Consider the following 25,549-nt stretch of genomic DNA (forward strand, 5'->3'; position numbering starts at 1 on the left):
CCAAGCTTCTCGTGCATCGTCGCTGTACAACCCCAACCAGTGCAGCTTTCGTACCATTTCGCATCACTTCGTACAGCCATTCTAGGCTGTTCCGTACGTCCGTACCAGGCTGCCCGTACAGAATGCCGTACAACCCCTTCCGTACACAGTTCGCCATCCTATCCGTACAGCTCGTCGTCAGCCGTATAGCCCGTCGCCAGACTGTACGGTTCGTCGTACAGTTCCGTACGCCCGTACCAGCTCGTTGACAGCGCCGTCCGTACAATCCGTACAGTTCGTCACCGCCAGTCGTACAGCTCCCGTATCGTCCGTACAAAGTGCCGTACAGCTCGATGTACAGATCCGTACAAGTGTACAGATTTTGACTATATAGGCTGAGCTGTACAGTTCCGTACAACTGCATTCAACCGGACTGTCAGTTCCGTACTGTTAGTCCGTACAGTTTGAAGGTGGGCTTGGAAAGTTGCATTTTTGCAGGATTTTCTTTGCAGAAGGATATTGGAAAGGTTTTTGTCAGGCTCTTGTGCATACAACCATTGTTTGGCTGTATTTTTGGGAGCACATTTGGAGCTTTGGCAGACAAATTGGGCTTTTGCAGATAGAGAGCAATTTGTGCAACATTTGGGGCTTCCAGACCATTTGCCCCTTTCTGGTTGCAATGTCAAGCCACAAATTGGGGCTTTTGTGTTGGGAGAGCAATTTTGCAGGTTTCAGTTCACACTGCCTTTCTGTGAGTGTTTTGAAGCACTTTTGGCTGGTTTTGGGAGAGATTGGATGCTCTGGCAGATTTCTGATAGAGACATTATAGAGATTTGAGTTGCATTTTTAGCCAGTTTTTGGTTGTGTTTTTTTGGGATTTGTGCACTCCATTCCCAACAAGGGAATTCAGATTTGCATTTGCTGTATTTTCTTTCTCAGACATGGCCCAGCAAAATCAGAATGATTTCGGTTTCAGTGGTCTCTCACAAGAGGATAAGTTGGATGGTACCAACTACTCCCTCTGGAGTTTTATGGTACACAATATTCTGATTTCTCGTAATTTGTGGGACTATGTAAATGGGGATGAGTTCCGGCCAGCAAATGTGGCACCTAATACCCCTCTCCAACAAGGAGGAGGCAGAGGTCGTGCACAGGGTACAGCTGCAGCACAAGTTATTGGTGCAGTTGTACCACAACTCCAGAGCAGAAGAGATGGGATTCACGTGATGCTTTAGCTTTGTCGTGTATTTCTCTTTCAGTGAAAAGATTCATCATTCCGCATATCCGGTCGTGTAAGACCTCAAAGGTAGCATGGGATATTTTGGAGAGCATGTATGCAGCTCGGAATGATGCCAGGGTGTCTTTTTTGAAAAGAGGATTGTCTCATACACATATGGAAGAGGGTGACTCCATGTTAGTGCACCTCACAAAGCTACAGGATTTACGAGAGCAGTTGCTGAATATTGATGAGATCATTCCTGATTCAGAGATGATTACCACTACTCTGAATTCTCTTCCTGAGTCTTATCTCAGTTTCCATACCTCGCTGAATTTGTCATTGAGGGGGGGTGCAAATCCTCTCAATTTTCACGAGTCGATAGGACTTCTGCTGCAGGAAGAGTAGACCAGGAAAAACATGGCTTCACGAGCAGGTGAACATGCCATGCTTTTAAAATTCAAGCCTAAAGTAAAGGGACAGGCAAAGACTTCAGCAAATCAGCCTTCTAGAGGTTCAGGACAGCCTTCTCAAAAGGCTAAGGGTGATGTAGGTAAGCCCAAGAAGAAGGGAATATGCCATTACTGCAAAAAGCCAGGTCACTACATTGGAGAATGCAAGAAAAGGCTTGCGAAAGAAAAGAAAAACAGCTCCGGTATGGCTGTTTCAGATTCAGCTCCTCATGCATCTGACAATGAGCAAGCTACAGCCAACTTTGTGGAGCACGACTATGCCTTCTTTTCTTGCATTTAAGACTCTCAGTTGGCTGCTCTGGATAGTACAGCCACTTGTAATGATGACTCTTATGCTTTTCTGACATGCAGTTATGATTCTTCCAAGGATGCATCAGCTTTCAGTGTCAATGAGACACAAAATACATGGTATTTTGACAGCGGTGCCTCAAAACATATCACTTCTAGGAAGTGTCTTTTCACATCTCTGCATCCACCATCCGTTGGTAAAAAGGTCACATGTGCCAACAACTCCTCCTATTCAGTTCGTGGTACAGGAGAAGTTGAACTTACAGCCATTGATGGCTCAACATTCAGAATTTCTGATGTCTTGTATGTGCCTGGTATCACAAAAAATCTACTTTCAGTGTCCACTCTTAACAGAGGTGGATTTCAGGTCATTTTTGAAGATGATAAGTGTGCAGTCCGTGACAGAGAGCATGACTATGCCTTGAGATTGTCTGGCACTTTGTTACGTGGTCTTTTTCAGCTTGACATGTATGAGAAAAGACCAGCACATGCTCTTGCAGTTTCTACTCCTACTGTTGCTATGCAGAATGCGGAGTTATGGCATGCCAAATATGGACACATGCATTATGGCAGCTTGATGACGCTTCAAAAACATGCCATGGTTGATGCATTGCCTCCTCTTGAAACACCTCCTCCACATGCCTTTGAAGGATGCATTCTTGGTAAAATGCACAGATCTCCTTTTAAGAAGGATGGATCAGTAAAAGCTGTTCGAAAATTACAGCTTATCCATAGTGATGTCTGTGGTCCCATGAGGACTCCATCATTGGGTGGTCATCTTTACTTTGTCACTTTTATAGATGACTACTCTAACTACACTTGGGTTTATGGGCTGAAACGCAAATCAGAAGTGTTTATGGTTTTCAAACACTTTGTAGCCATGGTTGAGAATGAATCTGGACTCAAGATACAGACATTACGCACGGATAGAGGAGGGGAGTACTTGTCTGCAGATTTTGATGCTTTTTTGAAAGACAAGGGCATTGTACATCAGCTTACAGTGAGGCTAACTCCTCAGTAAAATGGCAAAGCGTAGAGGAAAAATCGTACTCTTATGGAGATGGATAGATGTATGCTAAAAAGCAAAAAATTGCCTCACAAATTTTGGCTTGAAGGTCTCATGTGTGCCAATTATGTTTTGAATCGGGCACCCACAAAAGCTTTGAAGACCAAGACTCCCTATGACGTTTGGCAAGGGAGAAAGCCTTCTGTGGATCATTTCCGTGTCTTTGGATGCCTTGCATATGCTCATGTGCTCGTTGAGTTTCGGCATAAGTTGTCTGATAAGGCAATCAAATGCATTTTTGTTGGGTACAGTGCAGAGAGCAAGGGCTACCGTCTCTACAATCCTATCACACGCAAGATTATTGTCAGTAGAGATGTTATATTTTCAGAAAATTCTGCTCACACTCAGCTGAATTTGATTTGCCTTCTTCTTCTGATGATGTCTTTGAGGGGTTACTACCCATTGCCTTGGGTTCCCCTGCTGATATATCTGATGCAAATCAGAATTTTCAGATACCTCCACATGCTCTGATTCAGCCACAGGATGTCTTACCACCTCCACAAGCCGTGGAAGAGGTTGTTCAGCAAGAAATTGCAGATATACATGCAGCAAAAACAGTCCCAAATTGGCTGTTACAAACTCTCAGGGAGAGTAAAATTGATGCTCCATTACCTGGCAGAACTCGGAGTGCAGTAAGGCATGGGGGAGGTGCTCTTTCAGTTGAATCAGCTTATGTAGGTACTCTTCTTGATGAGGAGGAACCTGAGACATTTGAAGAGGCACATGATAATGTGCATTGGATGAATGCCATGCACGATGAGTTGCAGTCCATTCAGAAAAATCATACATGGGAAGTTGTCGATTTGCCACCAGGTAAACATGCCATAGGTACACGGTGGGTTTTCAAAGTTAAAAGAAAGCCAGATGGCACCATTGATCGGTACAAGGCAAGGCTGGTTGCAAGAGGATATGCTCAGAAAAAGGGCATAGACTATGAGGAAACTTTTGCTCCTACATCCAGAATGAGAACCATCCGGTCAGTTATAGCAATGGCTGCAAATTTTCAATGGAATGTTCATCAGTTGGACATAAAAACAGCCTTCCTTAATGGAGACTTGTTGGAAGAGGTTTATGTCAAACAACCTCCAGGCTTTGAAATTTCAGGAAATGCACTTCAAGTATGCAAGCTGAATAAAGCTTTGTATGGGCTGAAACAAGCCCCACATGCATGGTATGCCAAAATTCATGCCTTTCTGACCAGCAAGGGGCTGCACAACAGTCCAACTGAGAGCACCCTCTACATCAAGAAGGATGGGGGGGATATTTTAGTCATCATTCTTTATGTAGATGACTTACTGCTCACAGGGTCAAATGAAGATAATATTGCAGATTTTAAAGATGAATTGCAGACCACTTTTGACATGTCAGATTTGGGGCTGCTACACTTTTATTTGGGGATCCAGTTCACTCAAGAGAAAAGTGGCATCGGTATGTCTCAATCCAAGTATGTGCAAAAACTCTTGGACAGATTCAACATGCAGGATTGTAAGCCCATAGCTACTCCCATGGAGCCGGGGCTGAAGCTTACAATGCATGAAGCAGGTGAATCATATGATGTCACACTCTACAGTCAGGCTGTTGGATGCCTCATTTATCTTTGCAATACACGACCTGATATTCAGTTTGCAGTTTCTCAGATGAGCAGATATATGCACAGCCCAAAGACTATGCATTGGCAGGCTGTAAAACGCATCTTCCGTTATTTGCAAGGTACCAAGTCTTTTGGCTTGATGTTTCCCAGGGGGGGTGACTTGCAGATGCATGCCTACAGTGACTCAGATTGGGCTGGAGACTATGACACTAGGCAGTCCACAAGTGGCAATTGTTTCTTTTTGGGCAAAGCTTGTATTTCTTGGTTGAGCAAGAAACAATCTACAGTGGTTACCTCTTCATGTGAAGTTGAGTACAGGGCAGCTTTCACAGCGACAGTTGAATGTGTTTGGTTGCGTCGTTTATTTGCTGATCTTCATCTTTCATTGGAGGGTCCTTCTTCAATTCTCACTGATAGTCAGAGTGCTATTGCAGTGGCAAAGAATCCTGTGTTTCATGGTCGCATGAAGCACATTGAGGTTCACTATCACTACGTCAGAGAGAAGTTGCATGCAGGAGAGATCAGTATGATCTATGTGTCAACACATGACAATGTTGTAGACATTTTCACCAAAGCACTTCCATGTGAAAAGTTTGAGGCATTTCGCAGTGCCCTGAACTTATCTCCTTTTGGTGATTGATCATTTCCTTATACATGACACTGGCACTGCAGGGGGGTGTTAGAATTATTGTTATAATTTAGCAGTGACCAATGTAATGTAATAAGTAGGTTAGGGGCACTTTTCCCTCACTTAGAGGTTTTTCCCCCTAAGCACAGTTAGTTCACTAACTATGGTTAGTGAAGGATAAGGTTTTGTCACTTAGATAAAACCTATCACTCTATTGAGTTGTAACACACTCATCTAATTGCAACTATCGTTTTCAGCTCTCTGTCTCTCTCCTGCTCCTGCTCCTGCTCTTGCTCTCACACTTTGCTCTCTCCCTATTCCTACAGTGACCTGTATCCAATTAGGCGAGCAAGAGGTGAATGGTTGGTGGGACCGGATTAAGGCAAGCCAGAGTATGGAAGGGGTCGAAGAATATCCTATTGTATGAAGGATACAAGACCAAAGAAAGAAAGAAGAAAGAAAGAAAGTTTATTAAAGTCTTCGGAAGACCGATGGGTCTATGAGACTGTGAAAAACCTGATACAATGAGCTGTGGTAGTGGAGCTTCTAAACGAGCAAATCCACACCAATGCAGAATGCAAAAAAGCAAAATGGTAGTACTAAATCCTAAGTACAACATAGTTATATCTCGACTGTATATATCAATCAATCAATCTCAGCATCATTGTCGACATCATCATCATCATCATCAACAGGACATTAGGATGGATGAGGTTGTGGAAGTGGAGGCATGAGGTCAGCAATAGAGCGCTGTCGCTCCCCCAAGGGTGCAGTCCTGGTACTTCTGCTGGTCGTAGCTCTGCGTCTAACCAAGGCCACTGTGATCCCCGTTGGTCGGGCTCCGACCCTAAACAAAGAGGGGATGTCCCCAAGTATGATCTGTGAGTCAACCCTCTGTCTGAGCTGTTGGGCACGGTCACGTTGAGGTCTCACCTCATGGGGGTCTATGTGATCTGGTTGAACTCCATGATAGAGCTTTGAGAGGTATCAGTCGAGAGAGAAGTTTCCTATCTCCGTGCTCGGAGTATCCTATCTCAGTGTCTGAGCACCTCATGAGTGAAACCAGCCAAACATTGCTGGTTTGGATAGGAGAGGAAACGGGCCAAAATCCTATAACTATCTCTGTAGAGGTAGTAGAAACGCCCTCGGATCTCGTAGTAAATAGGACATCTGAATATGAAATGCTCCTTTGTCTCAACCTCTTGCATGTCACATAGTGTGCATATGTGCCTCTCCCTGGGTAACCGCTTTGCTCTGTCGCTCTCAATACGAAGTCTATGAGAAGAGATCTGGAATTGCCCAAGAGAGATCCTCAGCGAGTGGGGTAGGTGAATCTACGTGTATCTTGGTGGATCAACGAAACCCTCTGCTGTGATATGTAAGAAGTGATCTTTGTAGAAGCCCAACTTCACTGGAAGATCACTCGGGCCGAACCAAGTCCGGAATGTGTGTAGTTGTAGTAGATCCTACGGATAACCTGGTTGACCTCGTGTGATAGGAGGGGAGAGAAAGGAGCATCCATGCTGTACTGGAAAGGAGGTAGTTTGTCCATGTGGAGCCCTAGTCGAGTAGTGTCCATGGGATACCGACAAGTCTGTAGGACAGCAAGAAACCAGGTAATACATCCGCTTAGGGAGGGCACATGGTAGCTCCCAAGGAGTGCAAAACACAACTCCAGTTATATAGAGTACCTACAGGCTATGTTACCAAACTACTTGAGATATTGCAAGGTATATGCTATGTTCTTGGATTCATCTAGGTATATGCTTCTGCCGTATTGGCAGACATGCAAATTTCACCTTGTGAAGTTTTCGTCCAAGTTGCGGCCTGCTGGTATTGTGATAATTCTTTCTATCTTAAATGGTGCGTTGCCCTATCAGCTAGATTTAGATTTAGATGCTCGTTGGGGAGAGACTAAAATGAAAATGTTTAGACTTCACAAGCAGTTGTAGCTTGAATGAAGAGATTTTGGACTACCTTTTGATTAGCCTTCTCCTTTAGTGCTAGCCTTCATCATGGCTGAGTTTGCCCTTCACCTGCGGAGTGGCGACAGAAACTCAGTACGAAGACTTTGTATAAATGGATGCTCAAGTATGTGTGGGTGTGTGGATTTGTATGTGTGAGAGCATATTTTTATACTATGGTCTACACTCACTGTTGGGCGCTGATGATGTCAGTGGGGATGTCATAGTAGCTAGTCCCTGCTATGCATGATGGAGTTTATGGTTTTCAACCTTGTGAGTGACTATCATGAGATTGAAACTGCACTATGTTGTGTTTTTAGAGGATGAGTTTGGGAATGTTCTTGGATTCATCTAGGTATATGCTTCTGCCGTATTAGCGGACATGCAAATTTTACCTTGTGAAGTTTTCGTCCAAGTTGCGGCCTGCTGGTATTGTGATAATTCTTTCTATCTTAAATGGTGCGTTGCCCTATCAGCTAGATTTAGATTTAGATGCTCGTTGGGGAGAGACTAAAATGAAAATGTTTAGACTTCACAAGTAGTTGTAGCTTGAATGAAGAGATTTTGGACTACCTTTTGATTAGCCTTCTCCTTTAGTGCTAGCCTTCATCAAGACTGAGTCTGCCCTTCACCTCCGGAGTGCTGACAGAAACTCAGTACGAAGACTTTGTATAAATGGATGCTCAAGTATGTGTGGGTGTGTGGATTTGTATATGTGAGAGCATATTTTTATACTATGGTCTACACCCACTGTTGGGCGCTGATGACGTCAGTGGGGATGTCATAGTAGCTAGTCCCTGCTATGCATGATGGAGTTTATGGTTTTCAACCTTGTGAGTGACTATCATGAGATTGAAACTGCACTATGTTGTGTTTTTAAAGGATGAGTTTGGGAATGTTCCTGGATTCATCTAGGTATATACTTGAGATATTGCAAGGGTTTGAGACTCAATAGGTGTGGTAGTTAGGTGTCTTAGGTCCACAACAAGCCTACTCGGCTTTGTCTTTCATGAGCTCTCCCGTCCCAATGGAAAATGCTTGCAAATATAGACCTACTGTGGCATAGGTTAATGACTGTAACTTCAACATGTTTGCAACATCTATTTTGCTGTTCCAAAACAGAGAATAGCTTTATAATTAGGGGGGATACGACTGATAGAGCTACTCAGAAAACCCCCTGAAATAATATGATGGTAGTTGTAGAAATGAACTGCTATCCGTTACTGAAGCTTAGGGTTCTGTTGGATGCAAATAGGAATCCAAGAGAGGGCAATAGCAAGATAACCTCTTCATAGAGATCCACCCTCTAATGCTAGACCCAAACAACTAGTACCTGTCTGAGCACCGAGGAAACATTGCATATGTATCTTTAAATGAAATTTTAATCTAGCTTGATAAAATGTATAAAAATTAAATGAATTAATAATTTGCCAAAAAAGTGGACACATGTTGGAAGTCATGACATGAATGTTTAACATTAAATATTTTGATATAGTATTGGAAGACTTGATGATCTTTATGTTTCTTATCTACCAATTTAATAGTTTATGTGTGATTGACGTTCTTGAAAAATGCTTTTGATATGCAACAGATAATGCTTCTGTTGACAAACAGCTTGGGACTCGAGAAGTAACTATAGCGGAGGTTCTGATGTCTGCATTTCCCAAGATTTCTGCGAAGACCAAAGGGATGATTGCCTCTGATGCACTTTTATTCTCTACAAAGGCTTTCACTTCCTGGATCATCTGGGGTGATAGTGCTGATCAGCAGCCATTGCTGTCTAGCCGCTCTGTTACACTGTGTACAAGTCTCCTACATTATGGACAGTACAGTGCTGTGGAGGTAATACCAGCTACTGGTGGATGCTAGCAGAAATATATTGTCAATGATGTCGAAAGCTAATAAAATGTTTTTTTTGCACGAGTTTGATCTATTAATTGAGATGTTTATTTCACCTGGTTGTTTTGGGGATACCTATGTTCGATAAATGTGGACCTCCAGTTGGTCAATAGACATGCCATGTGAATGGAACCATCTGCTGGCTGATGCATACCCATGTTTGTCAAGCCACGCTATCTAGCTCGGTCGAGCTATATTATGGGTAGAACCGAGGCTTCAGTGTGTAGAGGTGTATGTATATGTGTGAGAGAGAAATGAAGTGCTTTGTGTAGAGGTGTATGTATATGTGTGAGAGAGAAATGAAGTGCTTTATTATAGTCTGCGGGAGACCTGTAAGGATCTATGGGACTGGAAGAAAGATGAGTACAAAATACAAGGTCCAGGGAGTTCCAGATATTGCTGGACAAGAAAAAACGACAACAAATTGCTCTAGGGTAAGTGAACCTGCCCAACTCAATTCTATGGTTACTGAGGTGATGAAACAAAATTACAAACATCGGTCAGTGCTCGCTCCTAGATGCTAGGTGTGTCTTCCTATGCGTCGCCGTCTGGATCACTGTAGCTCCAACCTGTCGTGCTGGGAGGGAGAGAAAGGCCAATAGATCTTGTGGTACCACCATCTACATATCCTGTGCCAATCTGATCCCTGAGTGTCCCTTACACTGCCACATGCGCAATCATCTTGAAGAGCATGTGCATGTGAAGCATCTGCTGGTTCATGATATTCAATAGCATGCGAGGCATTAACTGTCAATCCTGCTTTCTTTTTCTCCGAAGCAATGCGCTTCCTGCATTCCGAAATGTCATGTCCAGGCTTGTGACAATAGTTCCATCTTTTCTTCTTTGACTTATCTGCTGTATTTTTAGATGCATAGGAGGAATTACAACTGCTATGCGCAAATTTAGGCTTGGAAGCCTTGCCTCTTCATGTCTGCTGTGAAGAAAATGCATGATCAGGAATAATGGCTTGTCTATTAGCTCGACTTTGCTCTTCCTGCAAAAGCAAAGTAGCTAGCTGATCAAAAGAATAGTGGTCTGGATTACCCAGCGCCACTAATCGAAGGGCGAAGGGTTGTAGCAAACCCTTGATATGTATCTGGCAGTCCATTCAATGTGGTACTGACAAGCTATGAATTTGGCACCACCTCATCAATGTTGGCAAATTGTTCCATGAGGTCCTTGACCTTTGTTAGGTATGCATCCATAGAGTCACCTTCATTCATACTGACTTCCTGTAATTGCCTTCTCAAATATGCAACACAAGCTTCATTGTGAATTTGATAGAGAGAAGCCAATTTATCCCAAGCATCCTTTGTTGTCCTGCAAGACCGGATGTGTGGAATAATGATTCTCTTGCATGATAAAGCAATACATGAATGTGCATTTGCATCTCTTGCATCCCATCTTGACTGTTCTTGAGTTGGAAGAGCAGCAGCAGGAGTGCTAGAGGATGAGGCATCAAGAGGAGTACCCCCTGCAGAGGGACCAGCAGTAGAGGCAACCACTGTAGCATTGGCTGGCCTCAGATCAACCCCAGAAACAATATTCCACATATGCTTTGCAACAAGAATATGTTTCCTGAGATAAGACCACATCGGATAGTTAGTGCCATCCAACTTATCATCTTCACGAAGAACACCAAATAGATCTTGATTATTCCCAGCCATAGCAAATGTGATACCCTGAAAGAGACCTGAAAACCCAAAAACCTCAACACTATCACTGCAAAGAGCGGGCTGTCCAAAAATGACAGCAAATATCTGCAAATTTTCAACCCAAATCAAAGGGCAAATGCAGATCTGACCCAAAAGTGACTGTGGCAGGCAATGTTCACTGCAAAAACAACAAATCTGGCAAAAGCCCCAAATTTAATGAGGGCAAATAGGCCAAAAAGAGGACAAATGCAGAAAAGCCCCAAAATTTGCTGAAATTTTGGCAAATGTGACCCAATGTATGATAATCTGACTCAATGTCCTGCACAAGTGACTCAATGTCCTGCAAAAGTGACTCAATGTCCTGCAATCTGACCCAATGTACTACAAACAAACAAGAGATTGCAGACCAAACTCCAAAGTCCCAATGTTCTTGCAAGAAATTGCAACCAAAGAAGGTGAAAAGAAGTGGAAGCCCCAAGAAATACCAATGTCCTGACTATGACCTTGTACGTGCAAAACCTATATGGAGATCTCGAAATAAGTACTAGCTGTACGAGCAGGTCAAATACAATGTATAGTGACTGTGCGGATCAAGTCAACCGTACGATGTACGGTGTACGGTTGTACAGAAGAAATACAGTGTACGTTGTACAAAACCCTGGAGTATGGCAGTTGTATGGAGGCTCCCACGTGCATGTACGAAAAAGTTACAGAAGATCTACGTAGTGTAGTACGACGGTCAGTTGGACAATACGACGATGCATGTACTGATCTGTACGACGATGCAAGTACGGTGGCTCTGGTACGAAACGAACAAGTACGGTGCAGGTACGTAACAAGTACTGCGTACGGAGTCCAACATACGGTGGCACACATACGAGAATTGTACTACGCAAGTGCAATGGCAAGTACGGATCTATACGACGACGCAAGTACGAAACCCAGTACGGATAGGTACAACAGGGAGTCCGAGGGCAAGAAGACAAGTTGAGCCTAGCTCTGATACCACTATAGGATCGACTGAAAGAGAGAGTGCAAGTAGCAAAGAGTCGCCTGAGTCTTAGCCATCACGTCAACTAGGATAGATAGAATAATGAAGCATACAAAGTGCTTGTACCTAGGACTAAGTGTCCTAGGTGTCACATAGGACTAAGTGTCCTATGTGGCCTAAAAGGCACTAACACTATAAGTGCCTATACTTATGCCTACAAGGCACATACCATGGCCTATAGGGCATCACTAGAACCACCAAGAGATGGCCTACACACACGCCAGGCACCACTCCTGGACTTCCAAGACAACTCTATCATGCTACCAAACATGGACCTAGACGGAGCAGGTATGACCAAGATCTCATCGGAGCGACACGGGCATGTTACATCATATGGACACGCGCTCCTTAATCTGGGTAGGATGCATGATCTCATCATCTACAACGGGCTTGACCTATGGTCCTCCTCAGGTGGTTTTACTTGTTTTCCACACGGGGGGGGGGGGGGGGGGGGGCACTAGTGTAGTAGATTATATCATGGGATCCCCTACCTTCACCTCATGTATCACCGACTTTACCATAGCACCACTCCCTCCAGGAGCTGATCACACATACCTATTCTTCACTATCGCCACCCCACGCTTAGCCACACCACACACACCACATAGGAAGCACGACACCTACCACAACATACACTTTGATCACAGCCTCTCCCCTACCTACTCTGGACGCCTAAACAGACTCCTAATCTACATCGACCACATACCACTCATAGAGGACCGTGCTGCCCTGATTAGTCGCACACTCCACGAGGCTGCCCTCCAAATCTCCCACACCACACGGTCCTAGACCACCACCTCTTGGTTCTGTACCTTGCAACAACTGGTACAATGCGGAGTGCAACGCTTATCGCCGACAACTCCGACTTGAAACCAGATGTTACCTCCCGAACACAACAAACACGGTACGCAAGTACCAACGTCTCGTACGTCGGAAGAAGCAGGCATTTCTTCGTCGAAATGAGGAGGAGCTGCTGAACATCTTGTACAACAGCAACTCTAAGGATTTTTGGCAGAGATTCCTTGAGCGTAGGTCTCCATCACCACTCACCGACACGAGAGTTTGGCACGCGTATACACACCATCTTTTTGATGTCCCACACCAGCATACTCCAGATCTCATACACACACCTCGCCCCACCACTTGCACATTGTTCACCAAAGAGGGAGTCAAGGACGCGACATTGAAATTGCACAATGGCCAAGCTAACGATCATGAGGGGCTATGCACTGAGTTTATCGCATATGGGATCGACACGTTAGCCCCAATCCTAGCAAAGCTATTCAATGACACTGTTTGCCTTGGCTTCCCCCGCACTTGGACACTCAACACCATCACCCCCATCCACAAGACAGGGGATCCCATGGACCCGAGTAACTATAGGACTATCATAAATGGACATGTGATGTCCAAGATCTATGCAGCAGGATTGGATGCGTCAGTTAGCCTGTTCGCAGAGATGAGAGGGCTCAGAGCAAAGGGTCAGGCTGGTTTCAGGCCAGACCATGGGACTATGGTGTTAGAAAATACCCAACAGAGGGTACGCACAGCGGAAGACTAATAGTAATGACCCAGGAGCTCACACAGTGTGGTGTGGGATGTGGAATCACAAACTTCTTAACTTATGTGCATAAAATAGATGTGCAGACTCATCAATAGACAATGAACCAGCCAAATAGAGAAACCACCAAAATAATATATTTCCGTCCAAAACTATGGACACAATACAAAAGAGAGAGATCCAGAGTCCCACCAATGGTATGGTCCTCTGATCTTACCACAAGGTACTTCTCCTATTTGCTGGCTATCTCTAAACTCGAGCCTGCATGCTCCACCTCGAGCGTAAGTAGACTTTCCGTCCAGATTCAAACACCTTACTGCCCTAGAAGACAGCCAAGGTCCAGCCCTAGAAGAACTCTATCTGCAGCAACTCCTAGTCTCCTCTGCCTCCTAGATGTAGGCCTGAGGGTGAGAGTGTAACTGCTCATGCTGCTCCTCTGATGGCTGAGCTGTTGAATGAATTGTGAGGCCTAGGCCCTCCCCTTTTATAGGCCCCAAGGCCTGCTGCAAAAACCGACTGGCAGACCCCTCCTGGCCGACTTTTGTCTGCCCTAAAAACCGACCTGGTTGGCTGCCCCTACCAGCCCAACCAGGGCCCTATATAAGGGTCTTTTCTAGGCCCTTTTTCAGCCTTTGTTCCAGGGATTCAGCCCCCCTGGCCAGCCCATCTCCAGGCCTGATTTGCTGGCTCCAACCAGACCCACCAGCCTCAGCCAATGGCCGACCCAGGTGCTGCTGCTCCCTTCCATGGTTGCGCCACCTGTGGGCTCTATCGCAGGCTGTCCATCTGCACACAGATGCCCTCCACATAGGCGCCTTTGTCTGTGCAATCCCGTGCCATGTCTGCTGCCCCTGACTGAACTCCTGCCAGATTAGATCCAGGACTTGCTGTACCCGCCATCTGCTCCTTCCACAAGTTCCGTCCGTTGGAGCCATGCTGGTCTCTTTGATGTGAGGTGCTGCCCATGTGGCAGCCCCCTCTCTTTTTCTCTTGGGCACATCTTGGCCTAGGTCTCCCTCCCCCACGCTCTCCTCATATGGGGGCTTACAGATGGGGAGGTGACCTTTCCAACATATGGATCACATACTCACACTCAGGAGTGTCATTGAGGAGGCCAGATCACAGAAGGAGAGGGTATATTACTGCTTTGTGGATTTCCGCAAAGCCTTTGACACAGTACCTCGAGCTCGTCTCATCACACGCCTACAGACACCAGGATTTGATCAGGAGATCATCTGGGCAGTCATGGCACTTTATGAGAGTCTTAGGCCGAGTTCGGACAGGCGCAGGTTGGACAGATGAGATCTTGAGTACCATAGGGATCAAACAGGGTTGTCCCTTATCACCAACCCTGTTTGGCCTCTACATCGATGAGCTTGAGACTTTCATGGGGGCTTCCGGAGGGACCAGTTGCTCACTTGCCGGGATCATCATCAGGATTCTTCTTTATGTAGATGACGTGGCACTCTTGTCGTCCACACCCGAGGGGCTCTAGCAACACCTAGATGCACTGCCGGCTTTTTGTCTATCCCGGCAAAACCAAGGTCATGATCTTTAACACCTCTCGAGCAAACATGCAACGCAAGCAGTTCACTTTTGGTGGGTCACCAGTTGAGATCATATCCTCATACACTTACTTGGGGTCATCTTCTCCGGCCCGATCTTCACGATGAGACCAGCGATGCAGGCCAGACTGAGTAGGGGATACGCCTCACTGGCTTGGCTAGAGAGACAGTGCTTCCACTTCCACTTCCAGGACCCTCGGACCAAGGCTCTTCTCTTCGACTCCTTTGTCCGGCCAACCGGTATGTATGGCAGCCCTTGTTGGGGACCTGACATGTCAGATGGAGTGGACACGGGTGGAGCACCTGTAGATCCTCATGCTCTCACGGATGATCGGGGTGAAACCATCTGTACCACATCACATCATTCAGGCCGAGTTTGGTGCTTTTCCACTTAAGCTAGATGCATCCTTTCATACCATCACATATCTACATGGGGACTGCACATCAGGGAGACAGAGGTTGCCATGGTTGGCTCTCGATTCCTCCATGAGGTTGGCAGTAGAGGGAGACAAGCGATGCTGGTATGCACGGACTCACAAATGCTTTGTGAGACTAGGGTTTCACATCGATAGGATACCTCCTTCTCAGTACAGTTTAGATGCCCCCCCAGTACTCCCACCCACCATCCCATCGGGCCACACACCAACCAGGTCATTCGAGAGGATCTCCTGCAGCTACACACCTTTAGGACCTGGTTGGAGCCGAGGGAGCTTCCAATGAAGCTGAGTTTCTATAGAGATTATTGTCTTCGTATTCGGAGGAGGGATTCATCACACCACCGGGGTACACTGAGCTTCATATGCCTCACTCACTACGGATCTCCATCGGACAGTTTCAGGTATCATCACACCGCCTCCGCATAGAGAGCGGCAGAGCAGAGGGTATCCCTAGGGATGCATCGCATATGCATATTGTGCGACTGTCAGGAGGTTGAGTCGGAGGAGCATTTTATTTTCAGGTGCCCAATGTACTACGAGATCCGAGGTCGCTACCACTGTCTCTTCAGAGAGGGCTCCGGGCTCCTTTCCAGATTTCTTGCCTACCCAGATTAGAGATGCCTCGCGGCCTTCATTCACGAGGGGGTCCGACACAGAGAGTACTTACTCAGGCGATGGGGCTTGGCCACACCATCAGACCCCTCTCAGAGCAAGATCACAGAGTTCTTCCCACCGAGTGACATTAATCGTCCAGTCTCTAGCCGCAGACATGACAGAGACCTCGACTCGACGATCGCAGCACGACACACGAGACATCAAGGGGACACACAGATCACTCTGGGGGACCTCCTGTCATTGTTTAGACCCAGGATACGTCCCACAGGAGTCACGGTGGCTCTGGTCTTGCGTCGAGCCTCCTCTAAGAGATCGAGACGCACGGCACCCCTTGACGAACGCCAATGTCTCATCATCGGCTATGCACCAGCCAAGGCGACATGACATATGGAGGATTCTACTCCGCTTCAGTCTTTTTTCTTTTCATTGTCACACTCAAATGTATTTGATTATGTATGATCACACTTAGGATTCAGCATAAGTGATGATGCTCGTTTTAGTAGCTCCACGCTTACTGTGATTTGTATCAGGTTTTCTTTTAATCTCAAAGACCCATCGGTGTTCCGAAGACTCTAATAAAATCTCTCTCTCTCTCTCTCTCTCTCTCTCTCTCTCCCCCCTTTCAAAACAGGGTCAATCCCCTTGAAGGCGAACAAGAAAGCCCTTAGAAACTTCATATCACTATTCTATGCACTTCCAATCAAATGCAGTTTGACCCCAGACTGCAACACAATAAACATCTCTCTCTCTCTCTCTCTCTCTCTCTCTCTCTCTCTCTCAGTTGTAAGCATGTCTTTGTATGTACAACACCTGTAAGCATGTACCTGTACAAGAGTGTGTGTGTGTGTGTGCGCGCGCGCGCATGAATAGAGAGAAGAATAGATTCACAAACTAATAGATGAGATCCTAAGCACCATTGGGGTCAAACAAGGTTGTCCACTCTCACCGACCTTGTTTGACTCCTACATAGACGAGCTTGCATATTTTATGAGGACACTAGGAGGTGTTGGTTGTTCTCTTGCCAGTTACTTGCTGCAGATCCTTTTCTACACTGATGATGTGGTGCTCTTATCCTCGTCCGTTGAGGGGCTCCAGAGACATCTAGATGCACTACTGGCTTTTTGCGAGTCTCATGACTTAAAGATCAACCTGGGTAAAACCAAGGTTATGATCTTCAACACCTCCAAAGCAGCTGCACACACAGAGCACTTTACTTTTGGCAGGGCACTGGTTGAGATCATTTCTATTTTCAAGACCTATCTTCACAACGAGACCAGCGATGCAGGCCCGCCCAAGTTTACAGAGATGGCAAACAGATTGAGGATGGCAGTGTGGAATTGTAATGGCACCCTCTGGTCCGACCAAGGGGGATTCTTGGAGACATACAATAATAGAGATATGATCTTCTACACCGAGACACATGAGAGCCCAGAGAGAGGGCTACCCATAGTGTCAGGATACACATGGGAGTCTACTCATAGGAGGGAACTGAAGAGGGATAGTGGGGTACGAGGATCAGGAGGTGTGGCTGTTCTCTTCAAATCCCATCTGAGGCCACTCCTCTCTGTGATAAGAAGGGAGGAGCATGCATGGCACATGTGGATTCATGAGTGGTTACCAGACGCACGGCCGATCTTCATTACAATGTGTTCTTTCCCCATGACACATCATCTTATGCGCGAGAGATTAGCACTGACGGACACAACCCATATGAGACTATCCATGATGACATCACAGAGTTCTCTAGACACGGGGACACTCTCCTCCTTGATGACTTCAATGCATGTACTGGAAACAAATAGGTGGGCCTGTTAGATTTCGATGAGAATTCCCTCATAGTACCGAAGATGGATGCAGTAGAGCTAGGGATCGTAAGGCAATCGACAGATGCAGATGCACCAGTGACAGCATATTGGAGGCATCTACTCGAGTTGGAAGCTATACATGACCTATGTAGGCTATCTCATGGGCTATCCATAGATGCCACTTATACCTTGGTATGAGCCTTGTAGGCCTAGTTATAGTCAGTTAGGACTATTGGTACAATTAGTTTATGTACCATCTAGGTCAGTTAGGACACTTGGTCCAATTAGGGCAATTAGCCCTGGGGTTTTGTTATGTTGGCTCTCCCTTGAGCCTCCACACTTCAATTTTGCAGCAATCTATTACAGCATCTCGTTTTTCTCCATTGTGCTTCCATTTTTGAGCTTCCATTGCTTCCAACACCCAACAGTAGGTCCATTCCCTCAGCCATTGACAGCTTTCCCAAGCTGTTTGGCAACCTCTGGAGCTCTCATTCTTGCTGTAAAGTGATGCTTGTCTTTGGGGGTGTCTGTTCATCTACCGGTCTCTACCTCCAGGTCATGGGAGCTGACTCCAAATCTGCAAATAGCATGTCTCTTGTACATGGAGATATTGGCTTTGAGGTAACATTGCTCAGTGTAGGTTAGCATGGGGTCCTCTTTCCTGTAGAACTCCATTTTCCCCTTGCATACACTTTGTGTCCACCTCTTTCTCCTACTCAAGTTCCCTTATGGCCCTAAAATTGGATTGAGATATCCCGCCTTGTCAACCAGTTTTGTGCCTCTTTGAACCGTCGTTTTTCTCTTGTGGGTTCCTTTGTAAGGGGTTTTGTTGCTGTCCAATTTTTTCAGTTTGACCATATAAAAGATCAACATATGTATTGCTTCACCCTCAAGGGGTAGCATTCCAATTTCTGCCAAAATCATAGGGGATAGGGTGTGTGCACTCTTACCCCTAGCTCTTCTTTTGGAACCTTTTCTGAATTCTTTCTATTATTTTCCACATTTCTGTTGCTAGATTTGTGCCCCATACTTGACAGCCATAAAAGACCACTGGCTAAACTAGAGTCTGGAAAAGGAATTTCCTCATACTCCAAATTTCCAAATGTTTGATTTCCTACATTTATTTTGTAAGCTGACCAAAGCTTTTAGGCCTCCAACTATCATCTTTTCTACACACTTGTTCCATTTGTGGTTGTCCTCTTAGATACTTGTAGGATTTCACCACGTCTGTCAAACAAAATAGAATTAGACTTATCGTTTCCCCCAATTATTATCACCTTGGTCTTGTTTACAATCACACGTGTTTCTCGGAAATGTGAGAGAACATTAAGGTGTTTTTGAAGATGAGCTGTATTTTTGGTAAAAAAGACCACATGATCTATACACATAAGGAATAAAACCACATATCCTGCAATCTCAATGCCTCCCCGCCGTTTTATTTTATTTAGCTTGTGCTTGACTGGTTATGTTTATGATTTTGCTAGCATAGGTTAGTACTCAGCAAGGGCCCTAGTGTGCCCTTTGCTCAAGCCCACGGAGGCTTGTATGAGTCTACTTTCTTTTGCGCACTTTGTCCCATAGGCCCGTGAGGCCTCCTGTGGGTGTTAATGTTAGAATTATTGGCATGCCGAATATTCTAATCTATAAGTGAGTTATGGGCACTTTTCCCTCACTAGAGTTTTTTCCCCCTAATCACAGTTTGTGGGTTAGTGTGGTTTTGTCACTTAGACAAAACCACGTCCACACTTGTAGTTCTCTTATCTTATCTATTACACTACGTTTGGCTCTCTGCTCCCTTGCATCTTCTCTTGCTCTCATTTCAACATTTGGTGTCAGAGTACAAGCTCCTGCACCTACCTTTTGCTCTTTCGTGCTCATGCATCCCGAAACTCCAACCCGTACCAGCTCGTCCGTACAGTCCATACCACTGTGAGGAAATCTATACCTGCAAGTGTAGTCGTCGTACAACCCTGCAATCTTGTTGCCATTCAGCCGTACAGTTGAGCGCCTGCCTTCTGTACTATTCTGCACAAGCTGATTGTACGTGCATAGGCTGCGATCGAAAATTGAACTTGGTAGAAGACACTGGAGATACACTTGTAGACTCCGAGATCGTGGCCGTTAACACTTTTGCGGTTGACACTCTCGCCGCATCAGAGACTGCCACTGATGTTGTTGTAGTCGTCGCAGTCATTGTTGCTGTACTCTACTGAACCTGCTCCATCCACTGCTGCATAAGGGAACCTCCCACCACCAGGGTACTGCCTAGGAGTAGTTGTTGAGTGCCGTACATATCTGTAGGTCCGAGAAGCTCCATATTATAGTTCCGAATGGTGTAGGTTAGGGTCTTGGTCCTCTGAGTCTCATAGAGCCTTAAAATCTATTGGTAAACACTATTAATTGATAGCGGTTCTTTTACTTCTATTTCAGAAGAAATCTTGACATAGCTTGTCATGTTTCGAGTATACGCCTAGCTAGTTGTTCTGCTAGCCTGAGTTCTTTGTTGCAATGTCCCAAAATTGCCTTTTATGTAGCCTCCCAACTGCTCGGTAACGCCATGATTACTTTGCTTGGTCATAATCGGATCACATCAGTGCCATTTACAAAACGTGGGAAAGCAACAACAAAAGCAGAGCCACAGAAGTTGAGACAAAAGAAAGAGAGTAGCACCATGTCTTGGAGCCGCGTAGGCCCAAGCAAGTTGTAAAAAGAGAGAATAGAGGGAGAGCAAGGATGAAAAGGGTTGGTCCTTCCTTCAAAATGTGAGATGTATATAAGACCAGAAGTTCGACTTTGGTGTTCAATTGTTGTTTTGGAATACAAGCTCTCTTTCTTTCATTGAGTTGTGAAGGATTGTCTTGTTTCCTCGTCACATATTATTGACACTAAAAAACCAACTGTCTTTCTAGAGACATTTTAGTATTAACATGGAAGCAAGTCGACACAAAATCAGGTATTACGAGCACCATAGATCATGGATGATGGCAGTCCGAGAACTCCACAAGTCCAAGAATTTCCTGCAAGATGTTTACTAAAACAAAAATACAATGACATTTTGCGTCTCAAGGAAATTCCAAACTCCGAACTATCTTATCAACTAGAAAGCTCTAGCAGAGGTCGCGGGCAACAGGATAGCTCCTGGATTGCTCAGAAATGAGCCCCGCTTAGGTGTAGGAGGGTTGCTGAGGGTAACGGTCACTACAAAGTAATCCGACAGAGGCCGCAGTTCTAACTTTCTTGTGATAGAAATGCATCCCAAAGCTTGGAAGAGCATAGGGAAGGGTTGGAAACCTGCTTTGATACCACTGAAGGGATGTGTGAGAGCAAGGGAGTAGAAGTGCAACAGCAAGAGAGTAGATTTGAAGTTGAATTGAAAGTGTATTGCAACAAGCTAAGTGAAAAAGGAGTGCAACAAGGTAAAGCCTATGAAGGCTAACCATAAACCCTCATTTGGTCAACTCATGTTACACAAGGATTTAATATGGAATTGCCGGATGCTGAACTGTTTGCAGTGGACGATTGTGACAAGAGTTGATGGATTATTTATATAAGGGCCCATTTCTTGAACCAATGCCTTGAGATAAACGTAGGCAACTAGCTTTAAAGGCTTGGAAATACACCTTGATCGGTGGACAAATGTACCGACAGTGTGTAGATGGAATTATTCGTCGATGGGTGTTGCCACACGAGTGAGCTATTGTGTTATAGGAAGCTCACTCGGGTCCATTAGGAGGACACTTCGAAGGGGAAAAGTTCCTAGGAATCAATGTAAAAGTGGGTTCTAGTTCTAGGTTCATTTACTAGGCCCAAATTGTATGCCCAAGGCAAGGAATAAGTATGATAAAAAAGAGTGGGTTAGAGGCATTAACGAGGTGGCAAGGCAACTCGCCACATGGCAGCCTAGGTGCTTGTATGTGCTTGCATGCACTCTCTCTCTGTCTCACGCATTTCGAGGGTCTCTGATAGTTGAGTGGCTATTCTCACCTGCCCCGTGATCATTTCCACGTCTTGTTTCTGCTCCTCTGTCTTCCAAGCTGCCGATTTTTGCTGTTGTTGTCTTCTTGCTGTGTGGATTTACTGCCCTTTTGGGGTGCTCTAGTTATAAATCGACCTCCAGGAAGGTGGCTCGACCTTCCGTACTGTTCCGTATAAGCTCACCGTCCGGACAGTAGTCGTTGAGCGTCGTACATATCTGCAGGTCCATACGTCTGTACAATGTACGACACTTTTGCCTGTATTGTTCTGCAGATTCCATGCAAGCCGTACAGCGCCGTCTGCACATTCGTACAACTCTGCACCGTTCATCCGTATAACTCTGCAACATACTTTCGCACATGGATGTACATCCGTACTCCGTACTGCCAGGCGCCGTACACATCCATACTGTGCAGCTGTACTGTGTGTGTCTGTACAACGAATATCCGTATACATGTTCCGACCGTGCTGTCCGTACACTGCCGTCCGTACCTTTGCAGGTTTTCCTTGCAGTGTCTCCTTGCTGAATCATTTTGCAGGTGTCTTCCAGAACTTGGGGCTTTTATAGGCAAATCCCAATTTTGGCAACATTTGGGGCTTTTAGTCAAGTTGCCCTCTTTTAGTTGCAATTTCTTGCAGGAATTTGGGGCTTTTGCATTTTGGATGCAATTTGGCAGTGGACAGAGAATTTGGGAGTTTTGCAAGCTATTTTGGACTCAGTTTGAGTCACATTGCAGACATTTGCCAATTTTTGCATATAGATTTTGCAGATTTTGGGCATTTGTAGAGAGTTTTGGTGCATTTTAAGCCTTTGATAGGCTGTGATAGCAAGTTGTCAATTTGGGCAAGTTTTTTGCAGACTTTGTTGTGCATCTTTGATCCCAAGAAGGGATTTCACTTGTCAGGTTTGCTGCATTTTTTTGTGTTATCTGGCAAATATGGCTCAGAGCAACCCCAATGAGGTTATTGGTGTCCTCACTCAGGAGGATAAGTTGGATGGCACCAACTACTCATGGAGTTTTATGGTTCGCAACATCTTAGTTGGCAAACATCTATGGGATTATGTCAACAGAGATGAGACAAGGCCAGAAATTGTGGTTGCACCTCAAACTCCTCCTTAGCAAGGTGGTGGACGGGGTAGAGGTCAAGGTGCAGGACAAGTGATAGGTGCAGCTGCTGCTGCCTTGGTGGCTCCCACATAGGAACATAAAAGGTGGAATTCATGTGATTCACAAGCTCTTTCAGTCATTTTCCTTTCTGTCAAAAGGTTTATCATTCCTCACATTCGGTCATGGAAGACCTTGAAGGCAGCTTGGGATATTTTAGAGAGCATGTTTGCAGCTAGAAATGATGCCCGGGTCTCTTTCCTGAAGAGAAAGCTATCTCACACACATGGATGAGGGTGATCTCATGAATGCTCACCTTACCAAGCTTCATGGTTTGAGGGAACAATTGCTGAATATAGATGAGATCATTCCTGATTCAGAGATGATTACGACCACTCTGAATTCTCTTCTTGAGTCGTATCTCAGTTTTCATACCTTGCTGAATTTATCATTGAGGGGGGGTGCCAATCCTCTCTCCTTTCACGAGTTGGTAGGACTCTTGTTGCAGGAAGAGGAAACAAGAAAGAACATGGCCTTACGGGCTGGTGAGCATGCCATGCTTTCAAAATTCAGGGCCAAAGGGAAAGGGCAGCAAAAGCAACATGCAAATCAGCCTACACATCAGCATAAAGCTGATTCTGGACAGCCCTCTCACAAGGCTAAAGGTGATGCAGAGAAGCCAAAGAGGAAGGGTATTTGTCACTACTGCAAGAAGCCGGTTCACTACATTGGTGAATGCAAGAAGAGAATAGCAAAGGAGAAGAAAAAGGATTCGGGTATGGCTGTCTTAGATGCATCAGCCCCTAATGCACATGAAGGAGCGGATGTTACAGCCAACTTTGTGGAAGAGGATTATGCCTTTTTGTCTTGCATTTCAGATTTTCAAGTGGCCGGTCCAGATACTACAGCTACTCTTGAGGATGACTCTTATGCTTTCTTGACTTGTAGCTATGACCCTTCGAAGGATGCATGCACTTTCAGTGTCAATGAGACATTGAACACATGGTATTTTGATAGTGGTAAATCCAAGCACATCACTCCAAGGAAGAGTCTTTTTGCATCTCTGCATGCACCACTTGCTAAAAAGAAGGTGACATGTGCAAACAATTCTTATTATTTAGTGTGTGGAGTAGGTGATATTATACTTACCTCCACGGATGGCACAGATTTCAGAATTATTGATGTTCTTTAAGTGCCTGGTATAAAGAAGAATTTACTTTCAGTGTCCTCTCTCAGTCGTGGAGGATTTCAGGTTATCTTTGTTGATGCTAAGTGTGCAGTCCGAGACAAAGAAAATGATTATGCTTTGATGTTGTCTGGCACTTTGTATCGTGGTCTTTTTCAGCTTGATGTTTATAAAAGACCCAATGTTGCAGTTGCAGTAAACACTCCCACTGTTGCCATGCAGAATGCGGAGTTATGGCATGCCAGATATGGGCACATGAGCTATGGGAGCTTGATGATATTTCAGAAGCATGCTATGGTTGATGCATTCCCTCCCTTGGAGTCATCTCCTTCTCATGCCTATGAAGGATGCATCCTCTGTAAGATGCATAGATATCATTATAAAAAGGATGATGCAGTGCAAGCTACTGGCAAATTTCAGCTCATACATAGTGATGTCTGTGGTCCCATGAGGACTTCTTTGCGAGTGTCCTTCACTTTGTTTAGTTCTGTGGACTTCATCTTGAGCTGAATCGGGGTGAGCTCCTTGGATATTCATACCTTGTGCCTCGCAACTTATTTGTTTGCATGAGAATCTAGATTCTTGCTTTCCTGTGATTGAGTACCACTTTAGCTTGTGTCCCAATAGGAGCCACAATGGTTATATCTTTTAAGTCCCACTCAATCTGAGAGGTTGCTGCTATGATATTAATAATTTTTTTTGCAAGGCTCCCTTCATGCCAATCTTCAGGTAATCCTCCAATGCATAGACATCGAGGATTAGTCGCCCTTTTTTCTTGTTCTTGCATCTTGATTTTGTTGTCCATTGTTGCTGAGATTTCCTCTTTGATTGATTTGACCTCATTGGTAACCATGTCATGGACTTTGGTTACCAACTGTGGTGCAGGCACTGCTTCCCTGTGTATCTGTAGTACTTCTTGTATGATGTCTTGCTTGCCATTGTTCTCCGTCTCCTTCATTTTTTTCCTGAGAGCTGCAACCATAAGTCTAATATCCCTTACTTCCTGCTGAGAAAGTATATCTACTCCTGTGGGTCTGAGTAAATCTCTGCTTGTAATGCAATGTGTATGGACTGGGTGTTGCTGTGATGTCAGAGTAGGAGGGTTTACTGATAGGGGTTGAAATAAAGGTCTTCACCTTTGGGGGCTCCATGATGGCCTGTGAATAACTGGGGGCCCTCTTGCTATCTCTAACACGCCAGACTGGCCTAGGGCTCAGCTCAGCCTGGGGCCTGAAGATAGGTTGCTCTTGTAGCTCTCTTAGGCTGATGATATGCGAAAAGAAGACTGCCCCCTCTTGCGCGACTTGAGCTGCTGCTGCTGATGCTTCCACGGCCGTGAACTGGTTTTGGGGGGCCGCCCCTTGCTGGTGTACTGCTGCTTTGTGCTGTGCTGCTGTGACTACAGCAGCCCGGAGGGGCAGGAGCAGGAGAAGAGATGGGAGGAGCTAGGTGTAGGCCCAGGCGGAGAAAGGGAGTAGGAGAAGAGACA

At 45.3% G+C, this 25,549-nt stretch overlaps 1 protein-coding gene across 2 annotated transcripts in view; it reads left to right on the forward strand.

Moving 5' to 3' along the window:
• The window catches only part of SAR1 (SUPPRESSOR OF AUXIN RESISTANCE1), a 171,878-nt gene that overhangs the window by 79,095 nt on the left and 67,234 nt on the right, over positions 1-25,549 (forward strand). For both annotated transcript variants that reach the window (XM_087375403.1, XM_087375404.1), the window contains exon 14: positions 8,797-9,047. In XM_087375403.1, the coding sequence (XP_087231529.1) occupies positions 8,797-9,047 (251 nt within the window). The remainder of the gene's footprint in view (positions 1-8,796; positions 9,048-25,549) is intronic.

Source organism: Dipteris shenzhenensis, chromosome 6 (assembly GCF_047967505.1).
Source record: "Dipteris shenzhenensis isolate YYH24624 ecotype China chromosome 6, Dip_SZ_1.0, whole genome shotgun sequence".
NCBI classification, from domain to species: Eukaryota; Viridiplantae; Streptophyta; class Polypodiopsida; order Gleicheniales; family Dipteridaceae; genus Dipteris; species Dipteris shenzhenensis.